Here is a 16278-nt window from a genome sequence, read left to right on the forward strand (position 1 = left end):
GTGTGTGTGTGTGTGTGTGTGTGTGTGTGTGTATGAGTATATTCTTAGAGGGTAAGGGATAATGCTACTTAAGAGATAAAGGAAACATCTTAATAGATTAATATAAAGAGTGTGTGTGTGTCTATGTGTGCACTTTTATTTGTCTGCGTAATGTGAAGAAGGTTATAATGATATTTGAGAAACTGAGAATTAATATTTTAACAAATTAGTATATGGTGTGTGTGTGTGTGAGTGTGTGTGTGTGTGTGTGTGTGTTCACATGCATATAGGCGTTTTTTAGTCATACAATTTCATCACTTGTTTGGCTGTGTAATTACATTGGGGTAGTGTGTAATGGGTAACATGGGTAATATGTAATATCTTTTGTGCTTTAGCGGGTTTGTTTGCACAAGTGGGTGGTTAAACCAACATTAGAGGCTTTATACAATGGCATTATGGGCTGTAATGTATCCCCCTGATGAGTTAATCTGTGGCACACAATGTGTTTGTGTCTTTGTAGTGGTGGAGTGGAGCTTCTTTGAATGTGTTTGTGTGTGCGTGTGTGTATGTGTGTGTGTGTGTGTGTGTGTGTGTGTGTGTGTGTGTGTGTGATGGAGATGCAGTGTGACTCTTATTAAAATCAACTATAAATCTCTCCAAAACCCAATTATTGGCTCCATGTTCGTAAATATGAGGCACTCTCTCTTTCTGTCTTTGTCTCTTTCCCTCTACCAATCTCTTTCTTTCTCTCCCTCTCTCTGAAAATGTAAAGCCTTTTTTCTTGAAGGTCAACAAAAGTCAGCATTGTAAGACTTCAAAAAAACCTGCTAAATCCCTCACGCACAAAACTATGTACACACAAACACACTCTCTCCCTCTCTCTCTCTCTCTCTCTCACCACCACTCCAAAGAAGTTCAATACACAGCTGTGCTCTCTCCTGACAGCAGCTGTGACATGAACACACACACACACACACACACACACACATACACACACACACACACAGGCGGAGCTTTGTCCCGTAGCGGATGATGGGAGACAGACAGAATAGGAGGGAAGTAGAGAGAGAGTGAGAGCAAACAAGAGCAAAACACAATCCAAAAGCTTTTGGGATTTTGATTCATGTGATCGTTCTGAGATTACAAATATAACTGAGATTACATATCATGTATTATGTAAAAGTGTAATGCATTTTTTATTGTGTCATGATTATGCATTATTTAGTTTATTGCTTTTTTGCCTTAGCTGTGGATTTGACTCTGTATCATCATGTTGGAAACAATATTTAAAATAGAGGCAAATGGATAGAAAATGGAGAGGATGACAAGGGTGATGGAGAGAGCGGAAGAGAGAAATGAGTTCAGGGAGAGTGTGTGTTTGTACTGTATATGATTGTATGTGTGTGTGTGTGTGTGTGTGTGTGTGTGTGTGTGTGTGTGAGAGAGAGAGAGAAATAGCAATTGCCTAAAAAGAGAGAGAGAAAAAAGGAGAAAAATAAAGACAGCAGAGGGAAAAAGTACAGTAAAGGGTTGAAGAGGGATGAAAGAGAGGATTAAAGGAGTTCATCTGTAGCTCTGATTGTGTTAGAGGGCAGAGGTGAAACTTGGGTCGGCTTTAACACTCATTTCTCTCTCTCTCTCATTCTCTCATCCCTCCTTCATCTCTTCATCTCTCCACTCGTCTAGCTGAGAACATGTTATCCTGTTGTCAACAATTTGTTCTCACATTTACATTGGGTAGAATAGGGAAAAAGGCAAAATAAAGTCCAAATCTTTATCTATGTATTTATTGGTATTACCTTCAGCATTTCTATAGCCTTTCTCTTTCAATTTTGGATCTTCATGTCTCTACAGTTTCCTTTGACTTCCCCCTTCCTTTGGGACTCCATTTTGGATCCTGTGGTTTCCTAACAGCACCACTAACCTCTCATTTCTCCCCTCTCTCTCTCTCTCTCCTTCGATCAGAATCAGACGCCATGCTGGGTCCGGAGCAGTTCAGGGGCGTGGCCAACTTCAGCACCTTCCTATTGGACCATTCATCAGGCATGCTCTTCCTGGGTGCCAGGGACGCCATATTGGCCGTGGACACCAACAACCTGAACCGACCGCCACGCACAGTAAGGAAGGAGTGTGTGTGTGTGTGTGTGTGAGAGAGAGAGAAGGATGGAGAGAGAGAAAGAAAGGGCAACCTCTGTCCATCATAGCGTTTCTGAATTGAATTAATCAAATTTGAGGCTGTCTGGCATCTCATTATGAAGTCATTGTGCAACTAATTTACTGGAAGATCTCTTTTGCATTTTCCAAACCTGATTGGTTATCATATTGGTCACATTTACATAATGCAGACAATTCATTTCCTAATGAGCTCCTTCAGATTTGCATAAGCGAGTCTAATTGGCCGAACGAGTATCCCGGACGTTTGCATGTTCACTTTGAAGCTCCTATACAATACGCTCTCAGACAAAAGGTACCAGGTTGTCGCTTTTGTCATGAAAAGGCATTCAAAGCGATATTTTGCTTTGATAGAACAATTCTACTTCTCAGCATTCATCAGCCATAACTATGAAACTAACAGGGATAGAGACTTGATTCCAAATCCTAAGGGATGTTGGCAGGGTCAAGAAATTGTTCAGTGTTGGCAGAGGTTTGCACTCTGCGTGACTTGCATTTAACTGTTTAACACACAGAAGGGGATTTTTTGGACCACTTCTGTGACAAGTCTGAGCAATTACCAATAATTGATGAGCGAGTGTCAAATGGCCTCTCAATACTTAATCTTTGTCTTTCTCTCTCTCTCGCTCTCTCTCTCTCTCACCCCCCTCTCTCTCTCTCCAGATTATTTGGGATGTACCAGAAGAGAAGAGGAAGTCTTGTGTGGCAAAGGGAAAAACAGAGGTGAGAAGTGTATGTGTGTGTGTGTGTGTGTGCGTGCATGTGTGTGTGTGTTTCCCCCACACCCGATTCAGTTCAACATCTAGAATCTATTTTACATGTTATGAGTGGTTGTAATGCATACAAAGGCCTGTGTACTGCTAGATGATTGTATTATTGATTTGGTTGCTACAGCTGTAAGAAAGGTGCTACCAACACACATACAGTATATGTCTGTATAAATGTTCACATGTGATGTTGGAGTGATTTACAGTCATTAGTCCTGTATTTAGCTATTTCTCCCCATATCCCCACTGTTGTCAGTGAAGCACACAGAGAAGTGTGTATCCTTGCATCCTTGAGATAGTTTGCCAAATTGACCTTCACATGGAACAAGCCTCCTCAGACAAACTGGCCCAGTATCAGCCCTTAGCAACACATATCAGAGGTCATGGCTGTGTTTGTCATATTTGGCAGCCTTGGATGTTTTTTTTTCTAACATTCAGGCTCAACATTCAGGCTTACAGGCTCAACAACCAGCAAAATGTTGTCCAGTCTCTGCAGGAATGGGTAGCTGGGCTCTGTGATGCATTTTGTATCATTCAATGTCCTGAAGCCATGTTCAACCTCTGTAATATTTCCATCTCATTTCAAGTAGAATTAAGTGAATTCAAGTAAAACACTTAAAATATGTGCTTTTGTGTGCACACATACATGTGTGTAAACTAGAAAGAGTGCATGGTTGTTGTGCTTCGGCATTCTTGCACATTTGTGTGTGTGTGTGTGTGTGTGTGTGTGTGTGTGTGTGTGTGATAGCCTGAGTCACAACCCCATGCCGTTAGGATTGGGATGAGAAGTTCTGGGACTTACGCCAAGACAACGTCAGAGGCGTGTGCGTGTGTATGTGTGTGTGTGTGTGTGTGTGTGTGTGTGTGTGTGTGTGTGTGTGTGTGTGGAGTCACAGATGTCCAGTAACTGTCTATGGAACCATCAATTGATTAAATAGAGCGTACCGTACATTCAAGCTGTACATCTCATTATGCAGTGATTACAATAGAAGCTCAACCACACTGCTTTGAGTGAATTTACAAAGGAGCTATTTAGTCTTTGTTGTTGAATTATCTCTTACTGATTCTTTCATTTCAACTGTCTTTGTGAACAAGATTCATATGTAGATGGATACAGGATATGGGACCAATACTGGGCTAAAATAGGGGTTTAGCATAAGAGAAATTAGTACAAAAACCAATATTAAAATCCCATACCATAGCCATGTGGACCATGTCAGAGATCAACACAGCTTCATGCCCTTTGACACACAGATGGGTGTTAGAGCTCTCTAATGGAGGAAAATCCATTATATCTCAATCATTTTTGCACTAATAATCCGACAGCTAATGATTTAATTGATTGGCAGTGAAAAAGCAGCGCTGGTCCTTCAAGTACATGTAAAACTCAGAGATGTCACATCCTCTCAGCCCTTGTATCAGATCCAGAGTCATTCAATTAGACATAGAAAAAACATCTCAAACTGAAGTCAAATCAAATGATAAACAAAGCCAATGGAAGGACAGTATTTCAACTGCAATTAGCTTTTTTTCTACCACAATCTGTGTGGAGGCACTTTCCCACTTTAAATGGCACACAGCATAAGAAGGAGGCGGAGAGAAAAGATTGATGGAGGCAGGAAAGCGGGAGGCTGTTTTTCTGAGAAGTGGATTACAAGATTACATGTAGAGAGAGAGTCAAAAAGAAAAATAAGGAGGGAGGGAGCGAGGGAAGGAACCAGGGAGGGGGAGAATGATAGACTGGAGTGAGCGAGGAAGGATGAGGAGTGTTGTTTCAAATAGATAAGTAGAGGGAGACAGAGAGAAAGAGAGAGAGAGAGAGAGAGGAAGAGAAATGAATTGGAGGAGGGAGGTAGAGAAAAGAGTTGATTAAAGAGATGAGACAATAGACTCAACAGGAAACTACCTTGAAGTTGACCCAGAGAGACATGGTGTGTGTGTCTGTGTGTGTGTGTGTGTGTGTGTGTGTGTGTGAGAGAGAGAGAGAGAGAGAGAGAGAGAAACATCATACAAAGTCTATGGACACAAGGGCAACAGGGTTGCACAATACTTCGATACTATCAACATGCAACATGCTTTAAACAAAAAGCACTTCTATTTCCACAAAAAAGCATCAATGTATGTTTTCTTTTCCCCTAAAAACCCTATCCTCATAACTTACAACAGTTTGAAAATACATACAATGATATATATATACTATGAATTTAACTTATCATGATTCATGTCGGGCTAAAAAGGTGTGTAAATCTGCAAATAAAGAACTGTGGGTTTGCCCTCCACTACACCGCTGCTTACAATGCCTCTGATATCAAATATCCTGAAGTGTCACACACAGTATGAAGAAGTGTTGATTTTTCAGGGGCAATTATTTGGTGTTGACAGGTGTTGGTTGGAGAGTTGTTTGTCCACTCACAGAGCAGATATGGCTCTGGACTGGCTGTTAAAAACCATCTAAAAGTGTTGCACAATATACAGTCCATACAAGACAGCAGCTTGTTTAGGTAGTGGTAATATACAGAAAATATGCTTCAAAATGTCCACATTTTGAGTATAAAGACAATATGAACTAGTAAAGGAGCTGGTTTTCTTGCCATACCATTAGTCTGTCTCCATACTTAGGACAGATCCAACCTGAGACTGACAATCAACGTGTTACGGTGATATTACTTGGTATGGTATTGTTACAACACTATTAGAGAGAAAGTAGGTAGAAAGGAAGAGGAGACAGGAAACGACAGAGGGTGGGGTGAGAGTAGAGCTTGAAGTGAAGGGAAGAAAGGTCTGCCACACACACACACACACACACACACTCAGACTTGTCCTCAGTAATTATTACAAAATTGCTCGGTGTCAGACAGCATCAAGGCTTTTAGTTGTTTTGGTGGGAGTGACATTTTATTTCCAGCAGGTACTTTGAGCATTAAAGTCAGTGAGGCTTTTAACACAGGAGAGCATGATTACACTCAATTATAATCACCGACGCAGTGACATTTAAATATGAATAGGTTAGACGATACAATATAGAATAGAATAGAATAGAATAGAATAGAATAGAGCTATTTGATTCACCCCATGGCAGATTGTGAATGACGCTGATCAGGATGAATGAGGTTTATTGAGGCCAATGAAACAGCTAATCCATTTGTGTTAAGCTGATCTTATTGTTACTAGCCTGACAGCCTCTCTCTCTCTCTCTCTCTCTCTGTCCATCTCACGTGGGGGGTGGAGGTGGGGGGCAGAGGCCAAGCTGATTTGGGTGACATGATCTGGGCATCAGAGAGGATCAGCTCCCTTGGGTGGAGGTGACTCAGGCCTGGAGCTCATCCAGGGAGACAGGAGGCCCGCCATGCTGTAGACACGCACACACGGGCGTACACACATGCGCGTGTGTACCGAAAACGCCTACGTCATGGTTTCATGGTTACCAAGGAGGGACAATAGTGGTGTTTTTCCATAGCAGCTGTGTACTGAATATGTGTGCATGTGTGTGTGTGTGTGTGTGTGTTTGAGAAAGAGATGAGAGAGTAAGAGAGAGAACAGAGAGAGAAGTGCACATGTGCTCCAAAATACATCATCTCTTGTATGTGTATGTGTGTGTGTGTGTGTGTGTGTGTGTGTGTGTGACATGCATTTGGGCACGTGTGTGTTTTGTGCATATTTGCATGCTTGCATGTGTGTGTACATATGAGAATGAGTGCTCTTTGGTCGCAGTTTGCATGCTTGTGTGTGCGTGTGTGTGTGCGTGTGTGTGTGTGTGTGTGTGAGTTAGCATGGGTGGTCTCTGCTGGCAGCAGTGGGGGTCTCGTGTGTCTCCAGCAGTGGGGGTCTCTAGTTTCCTATCAGAATCATTGATACTCCAACTATTCCCAGAATCCACTCTGCCTTTCTGTCTTAGAGGTCGAAACATGGTCGGTTTTTAGCTATAATGAAATACCAAAACAGAGGCATTTTAGAGGATGTAATGGGTTTTGGCAAGTATTTGGCAAAGAGTATCAAGTAACATTTGTTTTTCCAAAGTGTTTTGCAATGAAATCCTTCACATTGATTTTTTACAAAGTCTGAGAAAAAACATCAGTATCAAATATCAGTGTGTAATACAGGTAAAGGCAATTCATCAAGCAATTCGAGGTTTGCCTCTTTTTACTGTAATTGACAGTGGACATTAGACGATGTTGCATGATGCTGAGACCAAGCCAGAGCATTGATAATGTATTGCAAAGTATAACAATAAATGGACATAAATGAAGTTGAACTGGAGTTGTCTGCATGTGCAAGTCTTTATCTCTGGGTGTTTGTCTCCCCCTACAGGTGGACTGCAACAACTACATCCGCCTGCTGGAGTTTCTGGGGAACGGGCGCCTCTACGTGTGCGGCACCTACGCCTTCGACCCCCACTGTGCCTTTCTGGTGAGTGTGTGTTCGAGTGTGTGAGTGTGTGTCCTTTCATCTATCTCTCAGTCTTTGTCTGTGTGTGTATGTGTGTTTGTGTTGAGCGAGATTTTTTTGGCGGCAGATCTATGCCTGAGGAACTAATGCTTATGACCTGACACCCACCCACCCACACACACCACACACACACACACACACACACACACACACACACACACACACACACACACACACACACAGCTGCAACATGCTGTGGTTTCAGCACAGCATGCTTTGTGGTGTGCATGCACATGTGTGTGACGAGCTGCAAATGAATCTTTCTGACAAGCTCCCACACTCGTTCACACCCAAGCCCTTCACCAAACTGACAGGCAGAATGGCACACACACACACACACTAACACACACACACACACACACACACACACACACACACACACACACACACACACACACACTGTTATGCTCCCATTGCAGTGAATTTATTTGCACCAAAAGTTATGTTTTGAGCATGGGCTGCTCTTTCTCACACACACACACACACACACACACACACACACACACACACACACACACACACACACACACACACGCACACATGCTCACACACACTTGCCCTCAGTAATGATTATAAAAGTGTTCAGTGCCAATCAAAAAATAAAAGCTTTGTGTTATTTTGGTGGGAGTGGCGCTTTATTTCCAGCAGGTGGAAATGCTGAAGCTTTTAACACAGGAGAGCATGATTACACTCAATTATAATCACCAACACAGTGACATTTAAATATGAATAGGTTACATAATGCCACAATAGAATAGAATAGAATTATAGTTATACCTGTGGTTTATGAAAGAGTTAAGCCTGCCTAATTGTAGGATAACCTGTAGAGATCAGGTTGAAAGGAAGCAAAGATTTTTCAAACTTACATGGACAACAAACCATTACTTTAGGGCAATTAGAGGAGGATAAGACACAAGATGGCTGCTGTAAATGATAATCAATAATTGTTTGTCAGTTCAGCGTTCTCCATGTCCGTCTAACGTGCCCCCCTCTCTTTTCCTGTCGTCCTGCAGGAGCTCTCCTCCTTCACCCTGGAGACAACGGACGACGGGGCGGTGAAGATGGAGACGGGGAAGGGCAAGTGTCCCTTTGAGCCCAGTCAGCACTACACAGCTGTGATGGCAGGTAAGTCAGTGCAATCTAATGTGTGATAAATAATCTTTCTATTTCATCTTAAATATAAAGTATTGATCACATTTATTATAAGCTATCTTTAGGTTCTTATTGCATTTCACCATGTGCAGTATTTAAATAAAACTCACTTTTGTCTGCCTTCGTCTACCTCTACTCTTTCTTTCTTTCTTTCTCTCTTTCTCTCTTTCTTTCTTTCTTTCTTCCTGTGTGTGTCTAGGTGGTATCCTGTACACTGCAGCCACCAGTAACTTCCTGGGAACGCTGTTCGACATCTCCCGGGCAACGGGCCCCGAGCAGGAGCGCATCCGCACCGAGCGATCCATCAACTGGCTGAGCGGTGAGACACATGCACACACACACACACACACACACACACACACATACACTTAAACCCTCGCATGCACGTTAACACATTTTCGCTTTCTCTGCCATCGTCATACTTTCTCACAAGAGTGTTAAGTGAAGTTAAGTGATGCTAATGCGTATGTATTTATGTGTGTGTGTGTGTGTGTGTGTGTGTGTGTGCTTCACAGACCCAGAGTTTGTGAGCTCGGCCTTCATAGAGCAGTCTGCAGACAGCAACCCCACAGGAGACGATGACAAGATCTACTTCTTCTTCACTGAGGTGGCCAAGGAGTACGACCTCTACACCAAAGTCAAAGTCCCCAGGGTGGCACGGGTCTGCAAGGTAACACAAACATCTGCGTGTGTGTGTGTGTGTGTGCGTATCTGTGTGTGTGTGTGTGTGTGTGTGTGTGTGTGGGTGGCGGTGGAGGGGGGTTATGTATGTGTGTATGCTAGGAGGAATCTCTCCAGCTGCCCAGGACTATCTTTATCTCCTTCCTCCCTTAGTCTTTCCCTCTCCTTCCTGAAATTAATGTGAACCAAAGATACTTTCTCTTGCAAAAGTATTTATTGGACTATATCAACTATTATTAATTAATTAAATGCACGCAAAGGCCGAAAACATGTTGGTGATAATATAGTGCAAGACTTTTGCAAGAGAGAATTGTGTGATCCTCAACACTTACGTTTTATGGACCAATGACCATTACTAGGGTGTACATTCTCAATCTTCTAAATTTTAAACTGAATATACTTTATATGCTTTTTTTTTTGTTTGTTTACTTATGGGAGAAGTGATTAATGAAAATTGAAAGACAAATTACCAGTTCCTTACTTGTTCACGTGGATTCATCAAATGTAAAGCATATTTTACTCTGCAAATTTCCAATACTTGGCAAATGTTGCTGGCTTGGTTATTTTTCACAAGGATGTGTGGGGGATTAATTGTGTTTGTATTAGTGAAAACTGCACAGAAACTCTTTGATTTTACACGTCTTGTGATGAAATTCTCGTGAATTGCTGGACGGACTCATTTCTTCTTCTCCCCCTGTCCACTCAGTCTGACGTGGGAGGGATGAAGACCCTGCAGCGGCGGTGGACCACCTTCCTCAAGGCCCAGCTGGTGTGTGAGGACAAAGCCAGCGGCCAGCGCTACAACATCCTGACCGACGTTTTCACCACGCAACACACGCTGGGCGACCCCAGCAGCACACACTTCTACGGACTGTTCACCTCCCAGTGGTAAGCAGAGGAGGAGGGAGGGACGGATCAGCGTGTCAGATATAACATGAGAGGCGAGGGATTGAGAGAGGGAGTTAGAAATGTGTTCATGTCTCAGTGTACTCTTGAGGATCCAAGTTCAACACACTCATACAGACTGAGGATAGGGGAGAGATGGAGAAAAAGAGGGAGGGATGGAGGTGACAGAGTTTCTGGAGCTGTTCCAGCAGGAAAACAACATTATGAAGCATATGAGATTACCCAGCTTATTTTCCTGAGATATCTAGACATGTTTTCAGTTTCAGAGCTGCTCCTACAACAATGAAATTGGCCTCATTTGGAGGTGAAAACTCAACAAACATTGTATGACTTGACAAAGTCAGTCTCTAGTTCATCGTCAATGGAGATGCCCTCTTGATAACATCTGGTCTCATATTCAGGTCTTGGTTTTCTTGCCATTCAGGGTCATATAGTATCTTCAATGAATCATCCAGGAATATAGGAATAACATGCAGACTTTTGTTTCATGCAGACTTTTGTTGATTTTTCCCTCTAAATGTAGCACAATGGTAAAGCTCACACTGCTTCTTTCCCTCTGTGTCTGTTTGTTTCTCAGGGAGAGTGAGCAGTTGTCGGCGGTGTGTGTTTTCAGTCTCTCCGACATCAGTAAAGTGATGGACGGTCCCTTTAAAGAGCTGAAGAAGACCTGTGAGAACTGGATCAACCCTGAACCTGTCCCCATACCAAGGCCTGGCCAGGTACTAAACTATACTACTAAACTGCTGTAGACTGTACTCTACCACTAAACTGCTGTATACTACCAGCATGACCTATACTACCACTACCGCTACTTTAAGTAATGCTTTTTATTACATTTTACTTCATAAATGGCAGTATCTGAATAGTGCATTGAAGGTGAAGGGTGACCTGCTGTTTATTAAAACCTTTTTCTTCTCTAATCTTTCTTCCTCCTTCCTTCCGCTCTTTCTCCAGTGCCTGAACAGCGCGCTGAAGGCCGAGGGGTTCGAGTCGTCCCTGAAACTTCCCGACAAGGTGCTGACGTTCATGAGGGACCACCCTCTGATGGAGAACAGTGTCACTGCAGCGCCCCTGTTGGTCCGGAGGGGGATCACGTACACCAAGCTGGCGGTGACGCTCACAGGGAGCGGAGAGGAGCTCAGAGGAGCAGTGCTGCACCTTGGAACAGGTGAGAAGAGACGGAGAGGAGGAGGATGGGACGGAGAGGTGGCTGGAAAGAAAGGAGAGGACAAAGAGGGTGTGCAGGAAAGAATATATAGAGAGAGATAAACTCAATCTGGCTGTCATACTAACAGCTAATGCAGAGGAGAGGAGAAAAGCTGCCACTGCCACAGGTTTGATCCTCAGAAGAACCAATGTGTTCATTCCTATCAAAGTGGCCTTGAGCAAGACACTGAATCCATACCAACTGTGTCTCTAATGTGTCTCTAAATCCCAATTTAAACCACCAGCTGTTAAAAAAGTACCACATTATTTCATTATGAAGATGTCAGTGCGAACTGGATTACTATAATCAGATGACCTCTGAGTTCCATGATAAACAGTAGATAATTTGCTTTGAGTTTTTTTACTTTCATGTAAAAATTATGGACATGGATGATACTGGATATACTGGATAGTGGATGCCATTGGCAATAATTACAAGACCTCCCTTCAGTTATGTAAATTCATAATTACATTGTGTGTAATATGTAATAAGGTCATTTACACCTCTAAATTCTTTAAAAAAATGTTATAAACCTTAAATAGAATAGCTTTTAATCGAGTGTTTGTGTTGTGTGTGTGTGTGTGTGTGTGTGTGTGTGTGTTTGTTGCAGCCCGCGGGGAGCTCCACCGGGTGGCAGTAGTGGGCCAGAACACCACCTTACTGCAGGAGATCCCTCTGTTCACCGCCCAGGAACCTGTTAACAATATACTCCTGCACAAGGTAGAGCACGTGCACACCCACACACACACATTAGCTTTCAAAATCCGTAATATCCCAAAACATCAATTCACTTTTCTTACTCATTCTGTCTTTTCTCTCCCTGTTTGGCTCCTCCCCTCCCTGTCCGCTCCAGGGCCAGGCTCTGGTGGGCACCCCCCTGTCTCTGGCGCGGGTCCAGGCTGAAGGCTGCGCTCTGTATCCCAGCTGTGAGGTGTGTGCCAGAGCCAGAGGGCTGGGCTGTGTGTGGAGCGCCAAGGAAGAAGCCTGCAGGCCCACCTTAGCTGAGTGAGTACAACAGGCATATTACTGAGAACTGGAAGACACCTGAGCGTGAAAATCAAAGGCAAACAGCGATATTTCATAGGGATTTAGTGGAAACCGAGTCAAAACAAGTGACGTGTGAAACCCTCTAACCGAGAATCCAACCCCCACCCGAACAGCCACATCATCACTCACACACACACATACTGTCCTGTATATTTACATACATACATTTGTCAAGGGAGGCACCAAGGAAAGATCTGTGTGTACTAGAACATGCTGATACAAAGATATGGCTTTGTCTCTGTCTCTGTCCAGGCCAGGCCCGGGTGACATAGTGGAGGACGCCTTGAGGAGGTGTGAAAGCGGAGAGGGTAAGTTCCTCCCAGTTTGTATCCTTCTTTTTTCACTCTTAGTTTCAGGCCAGTGTAATATGATGTCTGTCTCTATTTGTCTGTCCTTTGTCTCCCCTCTCATTGTCCTGCTCTCCTCCCTCCAGGGCGTTGCTCCCCCTCCATCAGGGAGCTTCGAGTGTCCGTGGGTCTGCGTCTCCTGCTGCCATGCGTCCAGGTGTCGCCCAGGCCCTGTAGCTGGGAGCACCCTCCTCACAGACACACCAGGCAGCACCACTCCGACCTGGAGGTGACTGTCACCCACGACAACCTGGGAACCTACATCTGCACATGCCAGGTACCGAGGCTGGACAAACAGCAAAAATCAGATGCAGTGGATTTTTCAAAATGTTCGTTTTTTGTCCACATTGCAGCCGCTCCCAGTTGACTTTAATGTAAAAAAGGTGCTGGCAGATTGTAAAAAGCGGAACAGTGAACATGGCCTTCATCAAGTCAAGTTTATATAGAAGCTAACAAACAAAAGCTTACAAAGCTTAACAAACAGATTAGTCACAAATGCTTTACAGCGCAACATGATTACAGATAAAAACAACTGTCTCCCTTCCTCTTCTCTCCCCTCTCCTCTCTCTACTCCAGGAGGCGGGGCCAGGCATCAGAGACCCCTCCCCCTGCCGCAGAGCAGCCTATCAGCTGACACTAGAGGACCCCAGTGCAGGAGGAGCGGTGGCAACGGGTGGAGGTCGCCACGTGCTGGCCATCTACATCCTCTGCTTCACCCTGGGCGTCCTGATTGGTATTTTCCTCCTCTACTTCATGATCCGTCGGCGTGGTATCGGCCGTCAGGGCCACCACCTGCCGGATCATTCGCTGTCGTCAGAGAAGGGGCGGGACTTGCTGGGTTCCTCGGCCACGCCCCAGTCCCCTAGCAGCGCCAGTCTGCTGTCTGAGGGATTCCCGTTGACAGAAAAACGCAACGGGACGACGACGACAACCACGACCACGACGCTCCTCAGTAACCAGGGTAATGGCGGTCACCTGATCCACAGCAGCAACAGTAACTCCAGCAACGGCCACGGGAACGCCGTCTATGCCAACTCCAACTGCAACACGAGCAGCGGAGGGCTGAAGTTCTCCGCGGAAATTTTGGCAGCAGACCTGCTGGACGGAAGGACGGGGGAGAGGGACAGGGGGAGGTCCGAGGGAGGAGAGAGGGAGCTGGGAGAAGGAGATGAGGAGGACGAAGGGCTGGGGGACGGGCTAGGGGACGGGATGAAAGGACTCGAGGAGGAGCTAGCCACCTTTCCCATGTTTAAGTCATCGGCGCCACTGGCTAAGTGTGAGGAGAGTTCGATATGAACCAAAACGATGTCATTCACAGTATGAAAACGTGGGATAAATAAACCATTGGTCCCGCCGTTTTGCATCTCCCAAATAAATTAAACTGAATGCTTACTAGGAGGGATGCCAAACAGCTGCCTCAAAATGCCTTTGGATGGGAGCTGTGGAATGAAGAGAGAGACTATTAAGAGAAATATAAGAAATATATGAGAGGTTTATGCCTAAGCATGCGAGAGAAAGACGGGCGGAAGCTCGCATAAGTCGCTGAGACTGGAATGAATATGGAGAGGAACTACGAGAGACCCAAGAGAATTATGACACAGAAAACATTTTACTTATTGCAAGTCACTCGGGATGAGAGCGCCTGCTAAACGAGTCAAACGTAAATGTAAAATGTCATGTAAATATAAACAGTCTGACCTGAACTTGACTGGAATATGGAACTGAGCGTGCCGTGGGGGAGATCTGAAGGAGAGCGCAAGTAAAATCTTACCTAGAATCAAAGATGAAATGCCTACACTTGTAGACATGGAAAAGCCATATTGTCTTTCTCCTAATCTATTATTGTTTGCCCTCTCATTCTCTTCTCCTCGTCGCACTGCAAACAAAAAGTGCACTTTGAATCTATGACCACTTCTCTCTATCTCTATCTCTCTCTCTCTCTTTCTCTCTCTGACACACCACTTAAACACACAACCCCAAGTCCCAGTCCTCCATGGATCCAAAGGTGCCAAGGGACCACTGAGCCATATGCTGCCCAGACAGACTGCACCAGTCCTGGGCCTGACACAGAGAGAGGTCACCCTCTGAGACTAAAGAACCCTAAATTCACCGCAGAGCTTTCAGATGGACTACAGCGTCCATGACCGGGCTGTCACTGCCCACGCTGCCACAGCGGTCAAGAGGATGATAGGCTTCTCGTCACCTATCGGATTAGAATCAATGTGGGAAGCCGTGGATGCACTGCATGCAAACAGTCCACAACTGCAAAGATCTGTTGGTGTTGATATTCATAGTCACTGGGAAAGAAAGCAAATGATTTTCTCACAGAACGGACCTTGCCAGACGCACAGCCACCGTCGCCTCGTTTTACGACCGAGGACTTCAAAATATAAAAAAAATGTCTTGTATTGTTTTTGTCATGTTGTTTTGTAATAAAGCCTGAAAATGTTACTGTAAACCTGGTATCACTGTTCCTATACTGGACTGAGGATGTCTGCTAGTTGGACCTGGGCAAAACCTGGATGTGAAAAATAGTTCAAGGGTTTGAAAATCATGGGGTGCGCTTGTTTTGACTCCCCAGACTATGGATCAATCCTGTAAGTAGATTCCGCACATCACTTGGAATATACGCTAAAACATAAAGCAAGTGGTGTCCCTTGTGTGTGTCTGTGTGTGTGTGTGTGTGTGTGTGTGTGGTTGGGGCGGGGGGTTGTCTGTGGGTGGTGTGAGTGTGTGCACTTTTCAAATTATGAAATATATTGATTATCCTTCTATAATCTACTGTTTTGTCCACGTCCACTTGTAGTTTCACCATTGATGTCAGTTTTGAAGCGTATCCCACTGCCACAGGAGCTATTCTATATTCATTGGGGTTTCTTAAACTAAGGTTCAGGATGCAAAAGGAGACACACAGGCATGTTTCTATGTGCCCAGATGTCAATAAGATTATCCTGTCTGAATGTGCAGAGGCCCCAGACTGAGGCTAAATTTGAAGAGTCCAAGCTAAAATACCTGAGGTTCATCATTCAATAGCTCCAGTCTGTGTTACTGAATTGTATTATTTTAAAAAGTTTTCTAACTTGTTTTAGTTTTTGTGATTAATCATGAGGAGTAGGGGTTCCTTTTTTTCAAATGGATATCTGATTTTGGAACGAAACTCTTCATTAACTCATTTTGTGTCCTGCACTGAAAATGTTTAAGAACCCACCACATCCAGTACAGCACCTGAAAGCAACTGGAAACAGCACTAACACTTGGTGTTCCATGTCTGAGTGACAAACACCTACAATCAGTGGTCTTTCCTTCACATTGTGGACTGTGTGTCTTATTTGAATGAGCAAGACTATAACATTTTACACGTTCCTATCTTTTTCGTCTAAGAATGAATGCTAAGAATGAAGTAATGCATCGGTAATCCAAAGCGTAGCAGCAGGGTACAGATGGATGGGAGACGGAGGGAAAGGGGGGGGGGGGGTGCTGTCTATACAAACAACAGTTAAGAATGAAATGAAATAGCTTTGCACCAACAACATCCGCTCATATTTATTAGTATTCAGGATGTGTCTTAATGAAG

At 44.2% G+C, this 16278-nt stretch overlaps 1 protein-coding gene across 1 annotated transcript in view; it reads left to right on the top strand.

The window, feature by feature from the left end:
* The window catches only part of sema4f (sema domain, immunoglobulin domain (Ig), transmembrane domain (TM) and short cytoplasmic domain, (semaphorin) 4F), a 61568-nt gene extending 45426 nt beyond the window's left edge, over nt 1-16142 (top strand). The window contains exons 2-15 of the mRNA XM_071923096.2: nt 1945-2096; nt 2815-2874; nt 7227-7325; nt 8378-8489; nt 8716-8835; nt 9032-9186; nt 9904-10085; nt 10681-10822; nt 11058-11271; nt 11921-12030; nt 12164-12315; nt 12610-12665; nt 12791-12981; nt 13281-16142. Of these exons, the coding sequence (XP_071779197.2) occupies nt 1945-2096; nt 2815-2874; nt 7227-7325; nt 8378-8489; nt 8716-8835; nt 9032-9186; nt 9904-10085; nt 10681-10822; nt 11058-11271; nt 11921-12030; nt 12164-12315; nt 12610-12665; nt 12791-12981; nt 13281-14000 (2465 nt within the window). The 3' untranslated portion in view covers nt 14001-16142. The remainder of the gene's footprint in view (nt 1-1944; nt 2097-2814; nt 2875-7226; nt 7326-8377; nt 8490-8715; nt 8836-9031; nt 9187-9903; nt 10086-10680; nt 10823-11057; nt 11272-11920; nt 12031-12163; nt 12316-12609; nt 12666-12790; nt 12982-13280) is intronic.
* Nucleotides 16143-16278: the final 136 nt, after the last annotated feature.

The sequence above is a fragment of the Centroberyx gerrardi genome, chromosome 23, assembly GCF_048128805.1.
Source record: "Centroberyx gerrardi isolate f3 chromosome 23, fCenGer3.hap1.cur.20231027, whole genome shotgun sequence".
Classification (NCBI taxonomy): domain Eukaryota; kingdom Metazoa; phylum Chordata; class Actinopteri; order Beryciformes; family Berycidae; genus Centroberyx; species Centroberyx gerrardi.